General features: G+C 45.9%; 1 protein-coding gene and 1 long non-coding RNA gene across 4 annotated transcripts in view; one reads left to right on the plus strand and one right to left on the minus strand.

Annotated features, from left to right (window-relative positions):
* Positions 1-1250, plus strand: part of LOC307065872 — a 71136-nt gene extending 69886 nt beyond the window's left edge. For both annotated transcript variants that reach the window (XR_013811350.1, XR_013811351.1), the window contains one exon: positions 1028-1250. This is a non-coding gene — a long non-coding RNA (uncharacterized lncRNA). The remainder of the gene's footprint in view (positions 1-1027) is intronic.
* A 12961-nt stretch (positions 1251-14211) lies between these two features.
* Positions 14212-26103, minus strand: part of LOC307066277 (zinc finger protein 525-like) — a 47790-nt gene continuing 35898 nt past the window's right edge. Inside the window, exon 5 of one of the 2 annotated variants that reach the window (XR_013811367.1) lies at positions 14212-14404. Coding sequence is in view for 1 of the 2 variants with exons in the window: in XM_079723386.1 (XP_079579512.1) it covers positions 25775-25872 (98 nt within the window). In the remaining variant the exon portion in view is untranslated. Of the gene's footprint in view, positions 14405-25581; positions 25873-26103 lie in introns of those variants that run through there. The other variant, XM_079723386.1, reaches the window with a different exon arrangement.

Below are 26103 nucleotides of genomic sequence, written 5' to 3' on the forward strand. Positions count from 1 at the left end.
AGAGATAGGAAAGTTTTGTATTTTTCTCTGTATGTTTGTAACATTTTTCTTTTACTAGACCAGTATAAAAATAATGTTGACAAACTTAAGTGCAGGTAATTCTTGTTGTTCAAAAATGCTGAAATAAATGTGGATGAAAATGGTAATGGAAAACGTTATCCAAAAATATGTCACCAGACAACTCCTATCTTTTGTTTTTTCTTTGGCCAAGCCAAGCGTCTTGTGGGATCTTAGTTCCCTGACCAGGGATTGAACCTGGGGCTGCAGCAGTAAAATCACCTCCCTGGGCCCACAAGTTCCTATAAAGCCCCAATGTATAAGGGGACAGTGGCCTTAGGTGGGGAGACCTCATCTAACCCCAGCTTGAAAAAGTGAGTCTGAATCTAGTTCAGATGCTCTAAGTCCTCCAGAAAGAGCAGTTTAATAAAAGGCTTTGGGTTAAGCTTTCAGAAGAGAGCTGGATATTCCATTTAATCAATAAACATTAGTTAAAAATCAGGAACAACTGAAAACTGTTCAGTGAGATAGACAAAAAGCTTACTTTTTTGGAAGCTTATCATTGTTTTCAGCCTGTCCTCCCAATTTGCTGAGGCCCAAGGCATCTTGAGATTAGTTTTCTGTCTCTGACATACCAGCTAGGAGGAAGCAGAGTGGTCGAAATATTGAGAGAAAATCAACACGGCCAAGTTAGGTGTTTCTGTAACAGGTGGAGGAGTATCTGCAGGGAGAGTGAAGAAAAGTGTAAAGGCGAACTTTCTGACCAGACAACAAACAAACACCCAAAAATGCTCCAGAGGCAGTAAGGCCTGGACATCCAGGGGAGGCTGAGTTACTCAAGGCAGACGATCGTTGCCCGCCCTGTTCTCTGGGTCATGTGAGGACCCACTGAGAACCACACAGAAGGTGCACACAGAGCCGATTCACCACATTTGTCTTTGATTATGTCTGGTTCCCTTGACAACACTGACACATCTAATGTCACTCACTTCACAAACATCTCGTTGCAATTTCGTGTTCATTTCCTCAGATACAACGAGGTCTTCTCTGGCCGTGTACAGACCTTTCTCCCGCTCTGTCACGTGAGTACAGAAGGCTGCCAGGCGCCCAGCTCCTTCGTCTGGCTCTGCTCTCGACTGCTTGTCTGAGATTTCCCGGAGCTCGGGCACTCCAGCCAGGTCTTCCTCGTGAGAACCATCAGAAGATCTCTAATGGAAAGAATCCTTAAACGGACTTGTTTGGTGAGGGGCAAAATAAAGCACTTCCAGGAAATTGCTAAGATCAAAACTGCCTTCTGCCCGCTGTGGGCTCACACGACTGTCACGGCCGCTCAGGTCTAAGCGGTGTGTTGGTGACAGACCTGCACAGACTGGACAGGTGAGATGAGAACCAAACAGGGAGACAAGGACTTGCCTTTCCATTCATGCTCGGGGTTTACGTCAAGCACCCCCGTCTGTTAATGTCTTCTCCTGGTTTTCCTGCTCTTTAAGAATCATTAGCTAAGGGCCTTTCCTGGTGCTCCAGTGGATAACACTGGCACTCCCAACGCGGGGGGCCCGGGTTTGATCCCTGGTCGGGGAACTAGATCCCACACGCTGCGCAGTGTGGCCAGTGAGTCAAGTTAGAGAAATTCCCCCTCAAATGTACTAAAATTACATTAACTCTCATCATAAATTTCAAGCAAGGTATGAGAACCCTGAACTGGTCAACCCCAGTCCACTTAGTGGGAAGATGTCGAAAATGTGTTTAAAAGCAGGCAGAGTGGATTGTCTTTTGAGTTTAAAGACAGTAACCTGGAGCCCAATCATGACCAGAAGCAAATGTTAACGCAGTAAGAACCCCACTAACCCTGGTGGTGTTCCTTTCCGCTTTCAGTTCAGCGATTTCTTTTTCTCTTTCAAGGAACTGCTCTCTGCATATGTTTAGTTCTTTAGTTCTTAACTGCTGCAAAATCCTGGAAAACAGTTAAATAAATAGAAGTAGAAAATAGACCCTCAAGACTGTCCCCAGTCTTCACACAAAGGCACCTTGCGCCTTTGTGGGAGGACCCCTCTGACCCTCCAGAGAAAGAGGGGGTCCACCCAGACCCCCCTGGACCACCATAACTCAGACCAGCCTTCACCCCTCTGCCCCTGACCCCGGCATGCACACGGATCAGGGTGAGAAGGGAACGCAACCCCATTTTCTCAAGATCCAGGGAAGTCCAAGATATTTTTCTGAACGTAAATCCTAACACTAAGATGGAGATATATATATATATATATTTTTTAATATTTATTTGGCTGCACCAGGTCTTAGTTGCAGCACGGGGGATCTTTGCTGCGGCATGGACATGACCAATGGCGCCCGTTTTGTAAAGGGGCCTTCAGGGACGCTGTGCTAGCGCACCTTCTCTGCCTGAGCAGCCATTTATGATGAAGCTGAAGCCTCTTATTAGATTCTGAAAGAAGCTTGTCAGCAGTGTCTGATAAGCATTTATTACATTTTCCATTCATTTTTTCTCTCTGCCTTACCTAAAATAGGAAAAACGAAAACTTCTAAACTTCAAGAACAAGTATGGCCATTATTTTAAAAGCACCAAGGAGCGACGACATTGAGTGGCCTGTGCCCTGGTTCCCTAGGCTGTCAGCTTTCAAGTGAACGCAGAAAGGAGTCAGCATTCTGAACCACACACAACTGCCAGACTCTAAATGCATCTAAAATGCAAACACATTCGGTGCACAAATCCAGGGGTGCTGTATACATTACAGCAGTGGACTAGCGTAGACGTTGGCTAAACATCTGTAGTAATTATAATAACTATGAACCCAGCTCAATTCACCTCTTAACAGATTTCTAAACAATTTAGAGATTTAAGTACCTGATTATGTTGCATTTCTTGTAACTGCTGTTTTGCCTAAAATAGGAAAAACAACTTACAGACTTCAAGAACAAGTATGGTCCATGTTTTAAAAGCACCAAGGAGCGACGATGGGCGTGGCCTGTGCCCTGGCTCCGTAGGCTGTGGCCTCCCACTGCTATCTCTCGTGGACTCTGCACCATCACCAGAGCTGACCCACAGGTACAGAGAAGGGCAGGGACATGGTTCGTTAGAAGGTCCCTCCCCACGGCTTCTGTTCAACAAAGGACCCAGGGGGCCTCAGGACTGTCACCAGCCATTACTATCAGATGGACTCAGCGAGCAGATTTATATGAAGAAACAAGCGTATTTTAAAGGGCATCAGCTTATATACACATTGGTGGAGGAATTTCCCAGTGTGTAAACCGAAGATTGAGTCTGGATTAAGCCGCTTGTGGGCTCTTCGTCGTGGCACACATGTGGGATCTAGTTCCCTGACCAGGGATCAAACCCAGCCCCCTGCACTGGAAACGCAGAGTCTCACCCACTGGACCACCAGTGAAGTCCGTGGCTCTGCTCTCTTGACTGCTCATCTAGGATTTCCTGGAGCTCAATCACTTTAGCCAGGTCTTCCTTGTGGCTTAGGGAACAATCAGAAAGAATCCTTAAACAACCTTGTTTGGTGAGGGACGAAATAAAGCACTTCCAGGAAATCGGTAAGGTCAAAACTGCCTTCTGCACGCAGTGGGCTCACACTCACGGCCGCTCAGGAGAGAGTCAAAGAGGGGTCAGAAACCACTGCCTCAGCCCAATGAGTCCACCACCCACCACAAAAACGGGACCACCAGAAATCATTCCCTCCTAAAGTGAGGGTAAAGCAAGGAAATGAGGTAAGGCTGGGAGGCAAAGTGGGAGACGTTAAATCCCCAAGGAACGCGGACTACATGATGCTCATACCTTAAAGTGGTTTCTAAGTGGCGTATTGCTCTTATAATTTTCTAACCAGTAAAAAAAATGTAAATCACATTGAAAGTTGTTACGGTCAACATTGTTACGCATACGTTTTCTCCAGATAAGAACCATTTCCTTAGGAGAAATAAAACGGCTCCTACCAGAATATGAGCATTTTGAGGATATTTATACACAGGGCAAAATTGGTTCTCCAGAAGAGCTAGCTACCAAATTGCTTAGCAGTAGCAAGTGCTGAGAGCTAGCCAGCAGAAGACAGGGCAAGAAGAAGGGCCTTCTTCTCTGAGAGAACAGCATATTTACAAAGAAGCTACAGGAAGACAAAACATCCCAGGTGAGGAACCCAGCATGGCTGGGGCGGGACAGAGAGGCTGCTGGGGTCAACCCCTCCCTGAGTCAACCTGATGGAAGAAGAGAGTCCAGATCTCACCAGCGGACCTCAAACTCGGCCTCCAAGACACCGGAAAGGTGCCTCCCACAGGGCCTGGAGACTAGGCAGAGCTGTCTCCTCGGCTTCTGACCAAGCGACTCCTCCCACGTAGGAAGAGAGACCCCTACCATGTATGAAGAGCGACCCCTCCCATGTACAGAAGAGCGACCCCTCCCAGGTACGCCCAGCGACTCCTCCCATATACGAAGAGCAACTCCTCCCAGGTATGCCCAGCGACTCCTCCCACGTAGGAAGAGGGACCCCTACCATGTACGAAGAGCGACCCCTCCAATGAACGCCCAGCGACCCCTCCCATTTACAGAAGAGCGACTCCTCCCATATACGAAGAGCAACTACTCCCAGATACACCCAGCGACTCCTCCCACGTACAGAAGAGCAACTCCTCCCAGGTAGGCCCAGCGGCTCCTCCCACGTAGGAAGAGGGACCACTACCATGTACGAAGAGCGACGCCTCCAATGTATGCCCAGCGACCCCTCCCATGTACGAAGAGGGACTCCACCCATGTACGCCCTGCGACTCCTCCCATGTATGAAGAGCGATCCCTCCAATGTATGCCCAGTGACCCCTCCCATGTACAGAGCGACCCCTTGGATGTACAAACAGCCACCCCTCCCATGTACGAAGAGTGACCCCTCCCGTGTACTGTCAGCGACCCCTACCACGTACGAACAGTGACCCTTCCAACTTACGAAGAGCAACCCCTCCAATGTACGCCCAGTGACCCCTGCAATGTATGCTTAGCGACCCCTCCCGTGTACGGAAGAGTGACTCGTCCCATGTACAACGAGCGATCTCTCCAATATACGCCCAGCGACCCCTCCCATGTATGGAAGTGTGACCCCTCCCATGTACAAAGAGCGACCCCTCCAATGTACGCCCAGCGACCCCTCCCATGTACAGAAAAGCGACTCCTCCCATATACGAAGAGCAACTCCTCCCAGGTACGCCCAGCGACTCCTTCCACGTACGAAGAGCGACCCCACCAATGTACGCCCAGCGACCCCGGCCATGTACGAAGAGCGACCCCTCCCATGTACGCTTAGCAATCCCTCCCATTTATGGAAGCGTGACCCCTCCCATGTACAAAGAGCGACCCCTCCAATGTATGCCTAGCGACCCCTCCCGTGTACACCCTGCGACTCCTCCCATGTACGAAGAGCGCCCCTCTATTGTACGCTTAGCGACCCCTCCCATGTATGGAAGATTGACCCCTCCCATGTACAGAAGAGTGACTCCTACCATGTACGATGAGCGACACCTAAAATGTATGCCCAGCGACCCCTCCCATTTACAGAAGGACTCCTCCCATATACGAAGAGCAACTCCTCCGATACGCCCAGCGACTCCTCCCATGTACAGAAGAGCGACTCCTCCCATATACTAAGAGCAACTCCTCTCAGGTACGCCCAGCGACTCCTCCCACGTAGGAAGAGGGACCCCTACCATGTACGAAGAGCGACCCCTCCAATGTACGCCCAGCGACGCCTCCCATGTACGAAGAGGGACTCCACCCATGTACGCCCTGTGACTCCTCCCATGTATGAAGAGCGATCCCCCCAATGTATGCCCAGCGACCCCTCCCATGTATGGAGCAGCCCCTTGAATGTACAAACAGCCAGCCCTCCCATGTACGAAGAGAGACGCCTCCAATGTACGAAGAGCGACCCCTCCCATGTATGAAGAGTGACCCCCTCTCACGCACGAAGAGCGACTCCTCCCATGTATGAAGAGTGACCCCCTCCCACGCACGAAGAGCGAGCCCTCCCAGGTACACCCAGCGACTCCTCCCACGTATAGAAGAGCGACTCCTCTCATGCACAAAGAGCGACTCCTGCCATGTACGAAGAGCGATACCTCCTATGTACGCACAGCGACCCCTCCAATGTACGCTTAGCCACCCCTCCCGTGTACGGAAGAGTGACCCCCTCCCGTGTACGGAAGAGCGACCCCTCCCATGTACAAAGAGCGACACCTCCTATGTACGCCCAGCAACCCCTCCAATGTACGCCTAGCGAACCCTCCCGTGTACACCCTGCGACTCCTCCCATGTACGAAGAGCACCCCTCTATTGTACGCTTAGCGACCCCCCCATGTATGGAAGATTGACCCCTCCCATGTACAGAAGAGCAACTCCTCCCATATACAAAGAGCAACGCCTCCCAGGTACGCCCAGCGACTCCTCCCATGTAGGAAGAGGGACTCCACCCATGTACGCCCTGTGACTCCTCCCATGTATGAAGAGTGATCCCTCCAATGTATGCCCAGCGACCCCTCCCGTGTACGGAGCAACCCCTTGCATGTACAAAGAGCCACCCCTCCCATGTACAAAGAGCGACCCCTCCCATGTACAGAAAGCGACTCCTCCCATGTACGAAGAGCGACTCCTCCCATGTACGCTTAGCGATCCCTCCCATGTATGGAAGCGTGACCCCTCCCATGTACAAAGAGCGACTCCTCCCATGAACGCTTAGCGACCCCTCCCATTTACAGAAGAGCGACTCCTCCCATATACGAAGAGCAACCCCTCCCAGGTACGCCCAGTGACTCCTCCCACGTAGGAAGAGGGACCCCTACCATGTACGAAGAGTGACTCCTCCAATGTACGCCCAGCGACCCCTCCGATGAACGCCCAGCCACCCCTCCCATGTACGAAGAGCGACCCCTCCCATGTACGAAGAGCGACCCTTCCGACCCACGAAGAGCAACCCCTCCAATGTACGCCCAGCGACCCCTCCAACGTATGCTTAGCGGCCCCTCCCGTATACACCCTGCGACTCCTCCCATGTACGCTTAGCGACCCCTCCCATGTATGGAAGAGTGACCCCTTCTATGTACAAAGAGTGACCACTCCAATGTACGCCCAGCGACCTTTCCAATGTACGCTTAGCGACCCCTCTCATGTACGGAAGAGTGACCCTCCCATGTATGGAAGAGTGACCCCTCCTATGTACAAAGAGCAACCCCTCCAATGTACGCCCAGCGACCCCTCCCATGTACGGAAGAGTGACTCCTCCCATGTACGAAGAGTGACCTCTCCCACACACGAAGAGCGACCCCTCCAATGTACGCCCAGCGACTCCTCCCACGTACGAAGAGCGACTCCTCCCATGTACGAAGAGCGACCCCTACCATGTACGCCCCTCGACCCCTCCAATGTACACTTAGCCACCCCTCCCATGTACGGAAGAGTGACTCTTCCCATGTACGAAGAGCGACCCCTCCAATGTACGCCCAGCGGCCCCAACCACATACGCTTAGCGACCCCTCCCGTATATGGAAGTGTGACCCCTCCCATGTACAAAGAGCGACCCCTCCAATGGACGCCCAGCGACCCCTCCCATGTATGCCCTGCGACTCCCCCAATGTACGAAGAGCGACCCCTCGCATGTACGAACAGCAACACCTCCCATCTACGAAGAGCGACCCCTGCAATGTACGCCCAGTGACCCCTCCCATGTACGGAAGAGGGACCCCTCCCATGTACACCCAGCGACTCCTCCCATGTACGCCCAGCAACCCCTCCCATTTACGCCCAGCGACTCCTCCCATGTACCCCGAGCGACCCCTCCTCCAGTGCTTTCTACCAATCCCTCTTGCCCCGCCCCCACCCGTCCTCCACACAGCGCCCGCAGGACCTGCTGCCGCGTCTGACCAGATGGTGTCAATCCTTCCCCAGTGAGGCCACAACGCCCTGGGCCCGCAGCCGTACTTACAAGACGAAGCAAACCCCGCCTCTTCACCAGGCCCCTTTGGACGGGCCCCATCCCTGTTGCCCTCACCTCCCTGCACTCTTCGCTGTGCTCCTGGGGCCGGGGGCACCGGCCCCGCTTCCGTGACTTGAGCTGAGGCCAAGTTCTTCCTCGCCATGGACTTGGCCCTGCGGTCGCAGCGCCGGAAATGGGACCACAGGTGACCCCTTCCATCACCCAACCTCGGGGACGGGTGCAGCACCTCGCGCTCGGCGGTGGCTGCTGCTTCACTGCTGGGCACCTCACCACCTCCACTGTCACCGCGACCGCCGCCATCACCGCCATCTCCAGAGGGAATGGCGCCATGGCTGCGCCTCTGCCACTTTCTCCCGGGAGCCCGGAACTGATCCAATCACAAGGGGCTCCATGGACATCGGAGGGCTCGGCTCAGGCCACCATCAACGGGGCAGAGAAGGGGTGCGGGGGGACGACTTCCAAGAACACGACAGGATGAGTGTGTGGGGAAGAGTGCTCAAACACTGCTTGGAAAGGATACTGTCTGAAAGTAGCACTGAAGAGGGACTTCCCTGCTGGTCCCGTGGTAAACAATCCGCCTGACGATGCAGGGGGCGCGGGTTGGATCACTGGTCCGGGAGCTAAGATCCCACATGCTGTGGGGAAACTAATCCCGTGCGCCACAACTACTGCGCTCTCACGCCACTAGAGAAGAGAAAACCCGCATGCGGCAACTAGAGAGAAGCCCGCACACCTCAACGAAAGAGCCCGCATGCCTCAAGATCCCATGTGCCACAACTAAGACCCGACTCAGCCATACAGATAAAACAAGTTAAATTTTTAAAAATTGAATAAAAATTTTAACAATAAATTAACAACCCGAAGCTACTGAAGAGTATTAACTTTCAGAAACCAAAAACACTAGAACTAAGAGGGGTTTTGCCACCTCCTCCTACTACAAACGCCGCCAGTGAGGCTATTGGAATGGCCCCACCTAAACTCAAAGACATCCCTAGAATCTACCCCGGGTGAGGAGTCACTGGGCTAATTTTACCTCACTGATTCTGAGGTCAATGCTGCCTAACTGGCTCACTCAAGCTCAGGAAGTGCTGGATCCAACCTTGTTAAGGGCACTGAAAATGAACCCACAGTGGAGTGCTGGACCCTGCTGTGAACTCAGCAGTAATTGAGACAGGCTGGGGATTCTTCACACCAGAGCCTCTCAACCTTGGCTGTGCCGTGGGTGCTGCATAGACGTTCAGGAGCATCCCTGCCCTGAGTGTGACGGCCACGGCCCCTCGGACCCCTCCAGGTGTCACCCCTTCCTCTGTCCCCACGTCACCCCCCACCCCCTCTCACCCTCCTGGCTGGGCTGCGCTTCTACCCTCCTTGCTCTCTGATCCCTCGGCACAGGCTACACTGCTCCTGGCTCCACCCAGACCTCTGCTGTGACAACCAACCCTGCTGACACAGCAGACTAAGTTGTGATTTTAGGACCTTAGTCCTTCGGGCGTTTGGAGTCCTATATCCACCCATCTCAGGAATTAGCAGACTCTGGGCGACACAGAGGCACAATCTGGGGTCCCGCCCACAATTCAACCTGAACACATTCTCTTTTCTCAGCTTTATCAGAACTGGAGTTCTCTGAGATGCCTTTTTCAAATCTCAACTGTTGCTTTCAAAAAGACTATAATCACTGCACTCAACTTCAAGAATAAAATCTTCATTTTCACCTTTAAAATGAAATTGGAGGGAAGACAAAAGCAGTCATTTTTTTAAGCACTTAAAGAGAAAACCCACATGGGATCAGTTCACAGAATAAAGGTCACGTAACCCCTGCGACCTCCTCGGCCACCGCCCGTCATCACGAAGCCCGCCCTGGGCTGGCACAGGGCAAGGGGACCAGGGGAGACTAGTGCACGCCTGGGACAAGGGCACAGCGGCCACGGGAGGAGCCGGAGCACAGGTCCTCTGTCTCTGGGCAGAGTGGGCCCCTTGCTCCATCCTCTTTCCAAGTTCAAGTGGCCAAGCATGGGCAACCTGGGGATTCTGATTAGAAACAGAACAGTGGGGACTAAGCAAGGACCAGTGGTTCTTGCTTTCTCCCATATCAAATAAAGAGGATCAGTATATTTACGATGACTATTACGTATTGCTTCAGATGGAGGGAACACCAGTTTCTCCCCACTTCCAGTTCTATACGTGAGCAGCCTGTAGGTCAGCCCACCAAGAATGAGAAAAGCTAAGTATGTTTTTAAAGGATGTCTGAAGGCGTCAAAGAGGTACTGAGGCATCCACAACCGAAGTGTCCAAGATTCCAAACAAAAGGGAAACCCAGTGAGGGAGCGGGAGACTGAGAGGGCCGCTCCTTCCCTCGGGGCATCTGACTCTGGGAAGAAAATGCAGTAAAAAGTCAAGCAGAGAGCACCGGCTAACAGAGCTCTGGACAGTTCCATGGGGCTGGGAAGACAAAAATTTGAGTGCAGCCCTGACAAGTCAGCCAGGACTTTAGGGACCAAGCTTCCCAAGGAAAGGAACGCACAGAAAATGAGCCCAACACTCTGTAGAAACTGGCTGAGCAGCTGAACTGCAGTAACCTCATGGTGCTCAGGAGACAAAAACTGGGCTTCAGGACCTGCCAAGAAGGAGGGGCCCTGGGAAGCACTCCAGGCTTCCAGATGGAGACCCTGGAAGGCTCCACCTGGGGTGTGGGGTGGGGGGGGAAGGTGGGTGAAGGCAGCTGAGACTGAGGCTTACAAGGATTCCCAGCCTCCAGTCACTCATTCCCCGACTGAACTGAGAGCCCGTCCGTACTCTGGGTCTATGTCACAGGAAACTCTGAAGGAAGACAGCATCAGCCAGAACCTCTACGGTTTTTCATATATAATACCCAGCACTCAACTAAAATAACAAAAACGATGTCACAACAAATAGGACCAAGAGATAAAAAGAACAGAAATAGAAACAGATGCAGAGGGGATCCATATACTCCAGTTATCAGATGCAAACTTCACTTGTTCAAAAATATATACCAGACGTTTATGCATACGAATACGTGACTTCCATGTGCAGATTCATTTCTCCTGGTTTACAAAGGGTGACAGAGGGCGTTGTTGAAACTTAGGATCTATAGCGTATTCAGGAGAAGCACGGGTGATAACCTCAATTTGTGCCTGCCATCTGAAGTGTGTTAAGAGGAATGTCAGTCCTGTGAGATCTATAGGACCTCATGCAATCTCAGTGCAGACACTGTCTCAGCTGAGTTGAATTGTGGGATACCCAGCTGGTGTCCCAGGAATTACTTGCGAGAAAAATACCCACACATTGGTGACCAAGTGTCAAAAGCATTCCACATGAGGGTGTTGTGGTGAGCATTTTTAAGTATGAAGTATTTGGTGATCCCTGAGTTTAAGGCACAACCAAGAAGCTTTGCTAAATTCAGTACATCTGTAATGCTCTGACGGGTGTGGAGTTCCTGATTATTGGTGAGACATGATCCACGAGGATAGGTTTTTCACATTCATGGCATTTGTGAGGATTCTTTCCAGAATGAATTCATCTTCTAAAGGCCTGACTATACTAAATACATTTATCTGGCTTCTATCCAGCATACATTTTCTCATGAAGCCTAAGCTATCAAGCCATGCTAAAAGCATCACCAACTTCATATTTTTAAGGGCTCTCACTAGTATGGATCCTCTGATGCTAAGTTAGGCTAGAAGGCACACTGAAGAATCTGCCACACTCATTACATTTGTACGGTTTCTGTCCGGTATGAACACCCCATTGATCGGCAAGGTATGAATTTCGGCTAAAGGCTCTGCCACATACATTTATATAATTTCTTTCCTGTCTGAATTTTCTGATGTCTGCTGACGTTTGAGCTGTCATTAAATTTGTAACTTCTCTTTCCAGTATGAATATTCCAAGCTGGGAGTTTTGACCAAAGATTTTTACCACAGGCGCTATCATTAAAGGTTTTGCCACACGTTACATTTGTACCATGACTCTCCGTGCATTTTCTGATGATGTACAAGCTGTGAATTTCGAACAAAGAATTTATCACATACATCACATTTATACAATTTCTCTCTTGTACGGATTATCTGATGTCCAGTGAGGAGTGAGTCCTTAAGAAAGGTTTTCCTACACTCATTACATTTGTAAGGTCTTTCGATGTGGTCTTGTGTCATCACTGAAGGAGGCATGAAATCATTGCCATATGTATTTGAAACGTTGGTTTGGACACTAGGAGGAATTCTTTGAAGTGCAGTAAATGAGGAACTACTGCTGATAGACCTCTCAACTTCATTACATTCAGATATTATCCCATCAGTAAGAAATATCTGCAGTTTATCCAACATGTTAAATCCAAGCCTATTTCCAATGGGCTTGATTCCTGCATCCCTTCTACCATGTTGATCTCTTCCATCAGTGAGATTTCCATTATGGGTCACAGACATTCCTTTGTAATTTCTTTCATCATCTATCTAATTACACTCAAAATCATGCATATTTTCCTGGATTTCCTTGAGGTGAAAATGATTATAGGAACAGTTCTGTCATTATTACCAGTTTAAAGAGTTGGGAGGAAGATTAACATGATTTTTCTGTCGGTGCCCTTCCAACCTGCAGCTTTATCAAGCTGAACGTTCCATCGCTGACTTGCACCTAGTTATGGAAACGCGTTCTTCGCAGAATCCCAGTTCAGGGAGTTCAAGCTGGCCCATCATAGATGCCTCTCCATCTCTACAGGCAGAGGGTTAAAAGCAGGAGAACTGGAAGGTTTCCACAGGAGGGAAGTCCAAGGAAAAGAGTGAAAATTGGGGAGTGAGGAGAGAAAACCCATGGTGTCCTCTGCAAGGCTGTGGGCGGTGGCCCGTGGACATGGGGAGCCCGCGCTGGTCACCTGTCCTGTCGTCAGGGAAGGCCGCCCTCGTAGTGAGCAGCTTTTGGATGCCTGCTGTGTGCCTGGAGCTCTGTTCCCCTTGCAGAACAGCTAAACCCACGGAAGGTGTCCTTAGGGGCGGATGGTGGAGCGGGCACTTGTGTCCGGTGGGGCACTGACCCCCGAGGCTGGGCACCCCTCTCCTGGGGGGAGCAGCAGCAGGCTGGCCTCTGCTGACCACGTGGGCTGGGAGTCCCGAGCCTGCTCTCCTGAGGATGTGGTGGGCTGAGTGCTGGGAGGGATGGGTCTCCAGGTTCCCGAGCCAGTGACCATGGGCTTTGGCTGCACATGCCCACACCAGGTACCAGGGCCCCGTCAGCGCACACTCATGAGGCCCTCACCTCTGGGGATTCGACCTCTTTTCCACCCTGCTTCATTATCCAGGACACTCGCTATTTGACTGCATGTCTTTTGAATGAATGTGACCTACAGTTGAGAAACACTGTGATGACATTTTAATCACTGGGAACATGAATTAAAAGAATGATATTTACATACCAATTAACACTAAACAGACTGTTGTCTCATAATTGAGAAGAAAAAAATATATTATACTATAGGTGTATTTTGAATACTTACTGTAAATAAATAAATGCAAAAGAACAGATGGCATGGAATAAAGAAGATGTGGCACATATATACAATGGAATATTACTCAGCCATAAAAAGAAACGAAACTGAGTTATCTGTAGTGAGATGGATGGACCTAGAGTCTGTCATACAGAGTGAAGTGAGTCAGAAAGAGAAAAACAAATACCGCATGCTAACACATATATATGGAATCAAAAAAAAAAAAAACGTTCTGATGAACCTAGGGACGGGACAGGAATAAAGAAGAAGACATGGAGAATGGACTTGAGGACATGGGGAGGGGCAAGGTAAGCTGGGACGAAGTGAGAGTAGCATTGACATATATACACTACCAAACGTAAAATAGATAGCTAGTGGGAAGCAGCTGCATGGCACACAGAGATCAGCTCGGTGCTTTGTGTCCACCTAGAGGGGTGGGATAGGGATGGTGGGAGGGAGATGCGAGAGGGAGGAGATATGGGGACATATATATATGTATAGCTGATTCACTTTGTTATACAGCAGAAACTACACAACACTGTAAAGCAGTTATACTCCAATAAAGATGTTAAAGAAAAAAAAAGAACAGATGACATAAATTGTAATGCTAAATAAGCCAAAACAAGCTTATCCAATCCAACTAATTGGCTGTTTAGAATTGTAAAACAAATATAGAGAGATAAAGAATTTGATAAAACAATTTTTTTTTTTTTTTTTTTTTTTTTTGCGGTACCTTTTTTTGCGGGCCTCTCACTGTTGTGGCCTCTCCCGTTGTGGAGCACAGGCTCGGGACGCGCAGGCTCAGCGGCCATGGCTCACGGGCCCAGCTGCTCCACGGCATGTGGGATCTTCCCGGACCGGGGCACAAACCCATGTCCCCTGCATCAGCAGGCGGACTCTCAACCACTGCGCCACCAGGGAAGCCCTGATAAAACAATTTTTAAGAAAACAATATAGTTTTCTAAGTATCTGCCGTAAAACTACGTACCCATAAAGAAAAGGCATTTTATAACTTTAACAAGTAGTATGTGTCAGTTGTTCTGCATAAGACACGCTGAAAGACCATCATCTGTAAACTCCACTTATAAATTAATACATAAAATATTAATTTTCTCCAGTTCTCTAACAGCCAGTAAGTACAGCAATCCCTACCTATGCAGTACCCTTAATTATCTAGCTTAATGGTTACCAAAATATATGGAATAAACAGCACATTCTATATTCATTAACTGGGATCAGATACAATGTTGTTGAGAACGAAGTACAAACGAAAAGCAAACAGGATATAATATAGACAGAGGTGTATCATGAAAACCATGACAGAATACTAACATACTTTTTTTCTAAAAAAGTAACTTTTGAGTATTTACTACAAAACATGCAATATTCTAAGCCATCTAACAGCACTAAATTGTTTTAAAAGGCTTGAGGTAAATTAACACAATTTTTCAAATCAGGGTAGGAGATGCACAGGTTTATTATGTACATTAACCCAACTGACACACAAAGTGGTGCAAGAACCAGGACCTACAGACTGAGAAAACTTCAATGTGACCGGCCATCGGCCAAAACTTAAACAGGACAGATTACAAAATAATACAACGAGTGCCAGGAGTTTAGACAGAAAACATCAAGGGAGATGCAAGAAGTGAGCTGTGTAACTAAGCTATTCAGCCATCCCTCCTGGAAGTGGTTTCTGAGCCATCACAGCTGCCCGGCTGTCTGGATAAAGTTGTTCAATGGAAAAAGAGGGGTCATTTCTATAATGTGAGTAACGTGGAAGGTGGAGGCATGGGTGAAAAAGTGCTCTGGAAATGGGGGTCATCAACAGAAATTAAATATGCACATAAATAACTTTCCATTCACATCGAGGTTCCATCTGAGGAGTGATCAGGAATGAAAAAGGACCTGAGCAGAGCACAGGGTGTGACTGCATATCTGTGTGAAAATAAGTGTACGATGGCAACTAAAATACTAATTTTAAAAGAAAAGAAGAATTGGTTTAGGAATTAACATAATACCATCCCATTTTTAATTATGGAAATTATACTGTGGATATGAAACAGAAACGAAAAAGATCTAAAAAGGGAGAGTGTGATGTTGTAGGGAGAAAGCAGGATTACAAATGTGCTCTATAATGTGTCGTACTGATTATACCACAAGTTCCACTGTCATGTTTATATCCAAGAAAAACATACAGGGCTTCCCTGGTGGCGCAGTGGTTGAGAGTCCGCCTGGCAATGCAGGGGACACAGGTTCGTGCCCCGGTCCGGGAAGATCCCACATGCCGCGGAGCGGCTGGGTCCGTGAGCCATGGCCGCTGAGCCTGCACGTCCGGAGCCTGTGCTCCGCAATGGGAGAGGCCACAACAGTGAGAGGCCTGCGTACCACAAAAAAAAAAAAAAAAAAAAAAAAAAAAACATACAGGATTTTTGGCACAGTGGTTAAGAATACGCCTGCCAATGCAGAGGGCACGGGTTCCATCCCTGGTCCGGAAAAATCCCACATGCCGCAGAGCCACAACTACTGAGCCCGCGTGCCTAGAGCCCATGCTCCGCAACAAGAGAAGCCACTGCAATGAGAAGCCCACGCACCGCAACGAACAATAACCCCCGCTTGCCGCAACTGGAGAAAACCCGTGTGCAGCAACAAAGACCCAATGAAGCAAAAACAAAACAAAAAAACCCCATTAATATTCCAGGAGATTGTGCAAGAATGTTCTTGGCGGAAACCAGAAGAAAAAACCAAAAACGGGCGATCATAGGCGATGGATAAGTTTCTTCTGTATCCAAACAGAGATACAAAAAAGTCAAATCAATAGTAAAGAAGAGTAAGAGACCATGATTTTGAAACTGAGTCCCCCTAAATCTGAGTTCTTCTGTCGAGTTTGATTAACCTGTCTGTCCAACATTTTCCCATTCTTATCCAATATCTGTTCCCCTCAAGATTGATGAATGTCAAAGAAAAGGCAGGACTGATATCAAAGGGAACCTGGGGGGCCTTCCAGGTTACAAAAACCTTTCTGTGTCCCCTGTTTCCTGTTTATAGAAGAAGGCTTTAGTTTCCTAGACCCTCCCTGAGATCCAAAGAGCAGATTCAAGCAGTTATCAATTAGGAGAAGGAGGGAATGTAGAAACAAAGGAAAAGCAAGCCAAACATGTATCTTTTCCACGATTGGTAGCTTAAACTAATACCTTGATTTATAACCCCAAACTGTGGCTTCAACAAGTTGCCCCAAGAAGCCTTAAAAATTGATGACACCCAGAGGGTCAACTGAGAACTGGAATTCTTAACGCATCACATTTGGCTCTAGGTAAATAATAAAACGTCACAACTATTGCTTTTACTCTCTTCCTGAAAGAAGTTAAAGAACCACAAGACCGTGATTTAGAAACTTGTTTTGCAGGCACGTACAGAATAATCACAAAGAAAGTCACAATGTGTGCCAAAGAGTCTCCACAGCTGAGATCTTATAGGAAAGCTGGGATCACAGACACTCCCCTCCCCTCCCTCCTTTTGCCTTTAAAATCTTATACACAGGTATAAGAGTATGCTGAAAACTGTCCTTCCACACAGTCTTTCTTCAGAGCTTTCACCAGCCTCAATGGTGAAAGAATGGAAGCTTTTCCTCGAAGATCAGGAACAAGACAAGCATACCTGCTATTTCTAAAAACATATAATTGGAAGTCCTACCAAGAACACATAGGCATAAAATGTGATAATAGATATCCCAATAGCAACAGGAAGCAAAATCATCTCTGTACACAGGTAACATGATCTAATAGGTAGAAAACCCTGAAGATTCTGAAATTTAAAAAAAAAACAAACCCTTCTAGAAATAATTAAAGAGTCCAAAAACCTTATAAGATTTAAAATCATCATGCAAAACTCAATTGGGTTTCTAAAAATTAAAAATGATCAAAACAGAAATTGAGAAAACAATTCCATTTATAAGAGAATCAAAAAATATTTAGACATGACATTATAAAAGAAAGGAGGGCTTCCCTGGTGGCGCAGTGGTTGAGAGTCCGCTTGCCGATGCAGGGGACACGGGTTCGTGCCCTGGTCCGGGAGGATCCCACATGCCGCAGAGTGGCTGGGCCCGTGAGCCGTGGCCGCTGAGCCTGCGCGTCCGGAGCGTGTGCTCCCCAACGGGAGAGGCCACAACAGTGAGAGGCCCGCGTACAGCAAAAAAAAAAAGAAGGGAAAGGTTTGTACACTGCAAACTATAGACTGCTGAAAATTTTACAGAAGACAAAAATAAATGGAGACATACCCCACGTTCATGGATTGAAAGTCAATATTGTCAAGATGTCAATACTACCCAAAGTGATGAACAGATTCAAATCATTCATTCCCTAGTGAAATCCCAATAGGGTTTTCCTGAAAAAACAGATAAATCCATTCTGTGATTCCTATGGAATGTCAAGAGACAATGAATAGTAAAAACAAGTTTGAAAAGAACAGTCAGAGGTCTCACACTTCCTTGTTTCGAAATTTATTCCAAACCTACACTAATCGAAACAGTGTGGTACTGTCATAAAGGCAGACAGAGACTTTAGGAAAAAATTCTTCTGGGATAGCAGCCAAGATGGCGAAGTAGAAGGATCCTGAACTCACCCCTTCTCACGAGCACACCAAGATCACAACTAACTGCAGTACAACCATTGATGAAAGACTGGAACCTACCAGGAAAGCTCTTTAACAAGTAAAGACATAAAGAAGGAACCACAATGAGATGGATAGGAAGGGCGGACTTATGATATACTCAAACCCCGTATCCCCTGCATGCATGACCCAAAAACTAGAGAATAATTATATTACAGAGGTTCTCACACAGGAGTGAGAGCTGTGAGCCCCCACATCACGCCCCCTAGCCCAGAGGTCCAGCACTGGGATGAGAAGCCCCCAGAACATTTACCTTTGAAGGCCAGTGGGGCTTGACTGCAGGAGCTCAGAGTAATGGGGAAAATAGAGATTTCACTCTTAACAGACACACACAATATCTCACATACACAGAGATGAAGGCCAAAAGCAATAATCTGATCGAAGCCTGGGCAAGAACTGCCCCTGCCTGCTGATCCCGGAGGATCTCCTGGGAAGGTGGGGGGAGGCGTCTGCTCACCCTGGGGACATAGACAAGGAGCATTCATCTGCATGAGCTCTCCTGGAGGCTGACTTCTTGGCACCAAGACCTCGCCCCACCCAAGAGCATATAGGTCTGGCGCTGGGGCGCCTCAGGCAAAACAACAAACTGGCAGGGATACAGCCCCACCAATCAGCCAATGGGCAGCCTAAAGGCTTCCTGAGCCCACTGCCCCCTCTCTACATGCCCTCAGACATACCCTGGCCTGCCAAAGGGCCAAGACCCAGGTCCAACCAACAGTGGGCAGGGAGAAGCCTCTAGACCAGCCTCACCCACCAGGGTGCAGACACCAGAAGCAAGAAAACGACAGTCCCACAGCCTGCAAACTGAACCACAAATACAGGCCAGACACTACCCCGGGACCAGCTGGCCTGACCTTGGGTGATGAGAAGGAGGCAGAAGACACCTCCTACAGAGGGCCACTTTTCCAACGCTGAGAAATGTGACTAACCTACCACATACATAAAAATATACAGAGCAATTTAGACAAAATGAGGTACCCGAGGAATATGTTTCAGGTGGAGGAATAAGACAAAAACCCCAGAAGAAGAAGTAAGTGACGTGGAGATAGGAAATCTGGCCGAAAAAATGTTCAGAGTGATGATCAAAAAGAACTCGGGAGAATGGATGCACAGCCTGAGAAATGAGAAGTATTTAACAAAGACTTTGAAAATATAAACAACAACTGAACAGAACTGGAGAATACAGTAACTGAAATGAAAAATACACTAGAAAACATCAATAACAGACTAAATGAGGCAGAAGAATGGATCAGTGAGCTGGAAGACAGAGTAGTGGAAATCACCACTGCTGAAGAGAAAAAAATAAAAGGAGGACATTTGAAGAGACTTCTGGGACAACAACAAGTGCACTAATATTTGTATTACACAAGTCCCAGAAGGAAGAAGAGAGGAAGGGCCTTAGAAAATATTTGCAGAGATAATAGCTGAAAACCACCCTAACCTGGGAAAGGAAACAGTCACCCAAGTTCAGGAAGTGCCGAGAGTCCCATATCCATATAAAGACTCATAGAAAGCACAAACCAAAAATCTATCATAGATACAAATTCAAAATGCACATGAAAATATGCTCAGCATCATGTGCTTTCCCACGTTGTACAGCTCCCTGGAGCACCTCCTTATTTCCCAGGTGGAATGCTGCCCAATGTAGCAATCATTCAATAAAGCCAATTAGATCTTTACATTTATTTAAATTTGATTCAATTTTTGCACATTAATGGAAGTCAGTCTGAAATGCACTGCTATGGGATTTGCATTATAGCCATCTGAATATTCTGGAATAGAGTGTAGAGAGTACAAATTATGAGTATGTAACCCCCCAAATTGTATGTTGTTTCATTCCATATTGGAAAGAAATTGTTATAGATTCTTTCAAACCTGAGAGCTTAAAGGTGTGTTCTTACCTGCTGTTATAAAGCACTGAGATGAGATAAAACTGTGTTGATGGAATAAACATGATTCATCCAGGGTTATGACAAAAGTGATTATATTTTATTAATTAGAACAGGAGACCCATGATACATTCAGAATGTCATTCTATGAATACAACAGTAGCAAACGATAATGGCAGCAGTTAAATGTGAATCATACACAAACACATATTATTCTGGTTCTGATTAAATTTGATGCTCAAAATAATTGCTCTCTCTTCCATTTTTCTTTAATCATACATACAACAGTTATTGCCATCCAATGGAGAAAGTGACCAACTTTTCCTGCGCACTGTTCCTACCACATGATCAGGCCCTAATAACCTGTCACTCTCCTGCCATGAAAAGCCCAGTGCCTTAATGTCTTGCCTGCTCTTGTCCAGGTCAGTTGGTGGAGCACTGTGTCCTGTAACCCACTGTGAACAGAAGGGCGCCCTGGACATAACAAGCATGACGATTCATGTCCTAGTTTTACACTGTTCTCTGCCCCTCCCTGACACTAATTTACACACTATTGAATTTGATAATTCAGGATTCATGTTTTTCCAGGGAACATGGATGTGAATGAACCACACCTAATGAAGTTGGCCCCCTCATCTTACTGATTCCTTCCCAGAGACCATCATGAAAGGCCTGTAATGAATGCATGAAATCAACATATTAGCAAGGCCAAGCTCTTAGGGCTCACCACACAACAGGCCAATAAACTGAGAGACTAGTTGTTGGGGCAAGCAACAGTGGCTTTATTCAGAAAGCTAGCAGACCCAGAAGGTGGTGGACTACTGTCCCAAAGAATCATCTTCCCTGAGTTAGAATTCGGGCTTCTTTCATACTAAAAGAGGAGGGAGTAAAGTCCTGGTTCCAATCAGATTCTTCAGGGGATGTTTTAATTTCTTCTTTCTTGAAGCCATTCACAGGGGAGCCTGGACAGGAGGTTTCCCATGAGGCAAACAAAGGTATTTTAGTTTAATGCACATTACACGGGAATCAGGTTTCCCAAAGATAGCCCATTATGTATAATTTAAGCTTATGGGCAACATCCCTTTAGTGATTCACTTGTAGCAAAAGCAACAGAATACAAATGTTAAAGTAAAAGGAAAAGGTCCAATACAGAGACAGACTTGTTCTTCCCTGTTACTTCAAACTTTAGGTTTGAAAGGCATAAATAGTAAGTAGCCTTTTCAAGAAAACTCAAATAATTAAATTTTAATATACTAAAGATAATCGGTTATTTTCACATGTCCTTTTCCTCTCATATACACACCATGCCAGAAGTTTTAACATGTTGTGACTTGTAACGATTCTGCAGTATGTAATATCTCAGGTTAACCTCAGAGAACTAAAGATTTATTCCTAGTATGCCTTCTCTGATAGTCTGTTGTAAGAATGGCTCAAAAAATTCACCAAATTCATTATATTTGTAAGGACTGTCCCAAATATTAGTTCTTTGGTAAACCCCAAGGATGTACTGTTTCATGAAGTTTTTCCATATATACTTTGTAACCTGTAAGAATTCTGTCATTACACTAAAGGTGTGGATACTTGTAAAAATTTACAACATTCATTACATCAGAAAGCTTGCTCGCCAGCATAAATCCTCTGTATTTCAGTTTTGATCTTCAAGTACAGTCCTCAGGACACATATTGCTTTGTGTGGTTTCTCTCAAAAATGTGTACTCTGAAGCTTAGTGCACTGTGAGGCCTGGAGAAAGCCTCTATTCATACATTTCCATAGCTTCTCTTCAATATGGACTTTCTGCAATTGCCAAGTACTTGAATTCAAGGTAAAGGTTTTGCCTCAACCAGTGCATTTGGGAGGTATGGCGCCAGTATGTTCTTATCTTGTGACTTCTGGGTAAGATCCTTGCCACATACATTACATTTCTGTGGGTTTTACTCAGGATAAATATTCTGATATCTAGCGATGAGTGAGCAATAGTTTAACTTTTGACATATTTGTTGCATTTTAAAACATGAAGTATTTGGTGATCACTGAGTTTAAGGCACAATCTAAAAGCATTCAAAATTTAGTACATTTGTAATGTTCTGAAAAGTGCGGATTACCTGAATATTGGTGAGATGTGAGCTGTGAGAATAGGTTTTTCACATTCATGGCACTGGTGAGGAATCTTCCTAGATTGAATTCATTTTCTAAAGGCCTGAATATACTAAATACATTTATCTGGTTTCTATCCAGTATGAATTTTCTCATGAAGCCTAAGATGTGAGGGCCTCCTAAAGCACTGCCACCTTCGTTGTATTTTTTTTAAAGATTTATTTATTATTTATTTATTTTTGGTATGTTGGGTCTTAGTTGAAGCACGCAGGATCCTCGTTGAGGCATGCAGGATCTTTCACTGTAGTGCACAGGCTTCTCTCTAGTTGTGGCGTGTGGGTTTTCTCTTCTCTAGTTGTAGCGCACAGGCTCCAGGGTGCATGGGCTCTGTAGTTGTGGAGCGTGGGTTCCAGAGCGTGTGGGCTCTGTAGTTTGCGGCATGTGGGCTCTAGTTGAGACACGCAAGCTCAGTAGTTGTGGCGCGCAGGCTTAGTAGCGCCGTGGCATGTGGGATCTTAGTTCTCCAACCAGGGATCGAACCCATGTCCCCTGCCTTGTAAGGCAGATTCTTTACCACTGGACCACCAAGGAAGTCCCCTTCATTATATTTTTAAGTGCTCTAACCAGTATGGATCCTCTGATGGTAAGTTTGGCTTGAAAGCACACTGAAGGCTTTGCCACACTCACTATATTTGTAAGGTTTCTCTCTAGTATGAATTCTCTGATGGTAAGTGAGGCTCAATGCACAAAAGCTTTGCCACACTGATATTTGTATGATTTCTCCATAGTATAAATTCTCTGAACAACGGTTAGGTGTGAATTTTGAAGGCCTTCACACATATATCACACTTACATAGTTTCTCTCAGGTATGGGTTTTCTGATGTGTAGCGAGGGTTGAGACCTGAGTAAAGGCTTTCCCACACTCAAAACATTTGAAAGGTTTCTCTATATGTACTCTCCGATGACTTGTAAGGTGTGAATTTCGACTGAAGAACTTGCCACACTCATTACATTTGAAAGGTTTCTCTCCGGTATGAATCCTCCAATGAAGTCGAAGATGTGATTTTTGACTAAAGACCTTTCCACACTCATCACATTTGTAAGGTTTCTCACCAGTATGAATTCTCTGATGACTTAAAAGGACTGCCTTCTCACTAAAGGCCTTGCCACACTCACTGCATTTGTAAGGTTTCTCTCCAGTATGAAATCTCTTATGACTTATGAAATGTGAATGGTGACTAAAGAGCTTCCCACACTCATTACATTTATAAGGTTTCTCTCCAGTATGAATCCTCCGGTGACCGGCAAGGTGTGCATTTCGGCTAAAGACTTTGCCACAAATATCACATCTATATAATTTCTTTCCTGTATGAATTCTCTGATGTCTACTGAGGTTTGAGCTGTCGGTAAAGGTTTTACCACACTCATTACACTGGTAACTTCTCTTTCCAGCATGAATATTCCGATGACGTACAAGATATGAATTTTGACCAAAGATTTTACCACATACATCACATTTATATAAGTTTGCTCCTGGGTGGATTATCTGATGTCTGGCAAGGGTGGAGCCATTGTTAAAGGTTTTGCCACACTCATTACATTTGTAACATTTCTCTCCAGGATGAGTTTTCCGATGACGTGCAAGCTGTGAACTTCGACCAAAGAATTTGTCACATATGTCACATTTCTGTAATTTCTCTCCTGTGTGGATGGTCTGATGTTTAATGAGGTGTGAGCCCTTAAGAAAGGCTTTCCCACACTCATTACATTTGCAAGGTCTTTCCCTGTGTGCCTTAAGGTTTTGTGTCATCACTGAAGGATGCAGAGAATCATTCCCATATATGTTAGAAACATTGGTTTGGACACTAGGAGGAATTTTCTGAAGTGGTGAAAATGAGAAACTATTGTTGATGGACCTCTCAACTACGTCACATTCAGAAATTATCCCATCAGTCTGAAATATCTGCAGTTTATCCTGAAAGTTTAATCCAAGCCTATTTCCACAGGGCTTGATTCCTACGCCCCCTCTACCATGTTGATCTCTTCCATCAGTGAGATGTTTGTTGCAGATTACAGGCACCCCTTTGTAATTTCTTTCATCATCTCTCCACTGACACTCAAAGTCATACATATTTTTCTGAATTTCCCAGAGGTGAAAATGTTTGATTTTACAGCTTTCAGGTCTTCCCAACATCGGTGTTTGGAATACTCCTCCTTTATCACTGTTCATTTTGGGTTGTAATTGCTTGATCACATGTATAGGGGAGATATCTACAAGATATAAAGAACCATAGGTATCCCATTCACAATAATTCAAAGATATATGTCTCATGTTGAATATATGATATTACAACAAATGTAATACTTATACCAAAGATAGGTATGAAATGCCCCAACCATGACCTTAAATTTTTGGAAACACTAAAGGAATAGAATTCTTTACTTAAGAAAGCATGATAACATAAATCCAAATATACTTTAAGGTAGCCTGGTTTTAAACACCATATGACAAAAACACTCACACTGGACAAACTTATGTCGGCTCTCAAAGAAAGAGTATTTTTCTACTATCACCTCTAAGAACATACCAACCAACAGTAAACATACTGCTGTCTCATAATTGAGGAGAAAAATATACTACTGATGTATTTTGCATGCTTGCTGTACATAAATAAATTTTTAAAAATAGACAATGTAGGGCTTCCCTGGTGGTGCAGCGGTTGAGAGTCCGCCTGCCGATGCGGGGGACATGGGTTCGTGCCCCAGTCCGGGAAGATCCCACATGCCACAAAGCGGCTGGGCCCGTGAGCCATGGTCACTGAGCCTGCACATCCGAAGCCTGTGCTCTGCAACGGGAGAGACCACAACAGTGAGAGGCCCGTGTACCGCAAAAAAAAAAAAAAAAAGAAAAAAGAAAAGAAGACAATGTATTGTACCAGGAAATAATCCAAAACAAAACTTATCCAATTAATAAGATAATTGGCTGTTTAGAACTGTAAAACAAATATAACAGAGAAAATGAAGAATTTGATAAAACAATTTTTAAGAAACAATGTATTTTTCTAAATCTTTGCTATAGAAATGTGTACCCAAAAAGAAAAGGCATTTTACATTAACAAGTAGTACGTGTCAGTTGTGTTGCATAATACATGCTAAAAGACCATCATCTGTAAATGACATTTATAAATTAAGACATAAAATATTCTCCAGCTATCTAATGGCCAGTAACAGAACAATCCCTACCTATGCAGTATCCTTAATTATCTGGTTTAATGGCTCCAAAATACTAGAAACAAAAAGTGAGCACTTTGTATATTTATTGCCTAGGGTCAGACACAATGCTGTTGGAAAAAAATGCAAATGAAAACTATATAAGATATAATGCAGATGAAGTCATATCATAAAGAACATGAATTTTATTAGCAGAAATCAGAAGGAAAAACCAGGAAAAAGCCATCTAAAGACGAATGAGTTTCTTCTGTACATACATGCAGTTACAAAGAAACTGAATCAACCCTCCAGTAGAATAGGGGACCATAATTTTCAAAAGTTAAGTTGCCTTAACTCTGAGTTCTCCTGCTAAGTCTGATTAACCTCTCTATCGAAAATTTTATTCTGTTTCTTCTTCCACACATGTTCATCTCAAGATTGAGGAGTACCAAAAAAAAGGGGGGATTGAAACTGAACAGGAATCTGCAGGGCCTTCCTGGTTACAAAAGCCTTTCTGAGTCTCCCATTTCCTGTTTGTAAAAAAAAAAAAAAGGCTTTAGTCTCCTAGACCATTCCTGAGTTCAAAAAGTCAGATTCAAGCAGTTACTAATTAGGGGATTGAGAGAATACAGAAACAAAGGAAAAGCAAGTCCAATTTAATCACTTCCATGATTGGTAGCTTAAATTGGTACTTTGATTTATGAACCCAAACTGTGGCTTCAACCAGTTACCCCAAGAGGACTTAAAAATTGATGACACCA

The sequence above is a fragment of the Hyperoodon ampullatus genome, assembly GCF_949752795.1.
Source record: "Hyperoodon ampullatus genome assembly, chromosome: 18".
Classification (NCBI taxonomy): Eukaryota; Metazoa; Chordata; class Mammalia; order Artiodactyla; family Ziphiidae; genus Hyperoodon; species Hyperoodon ampullatus.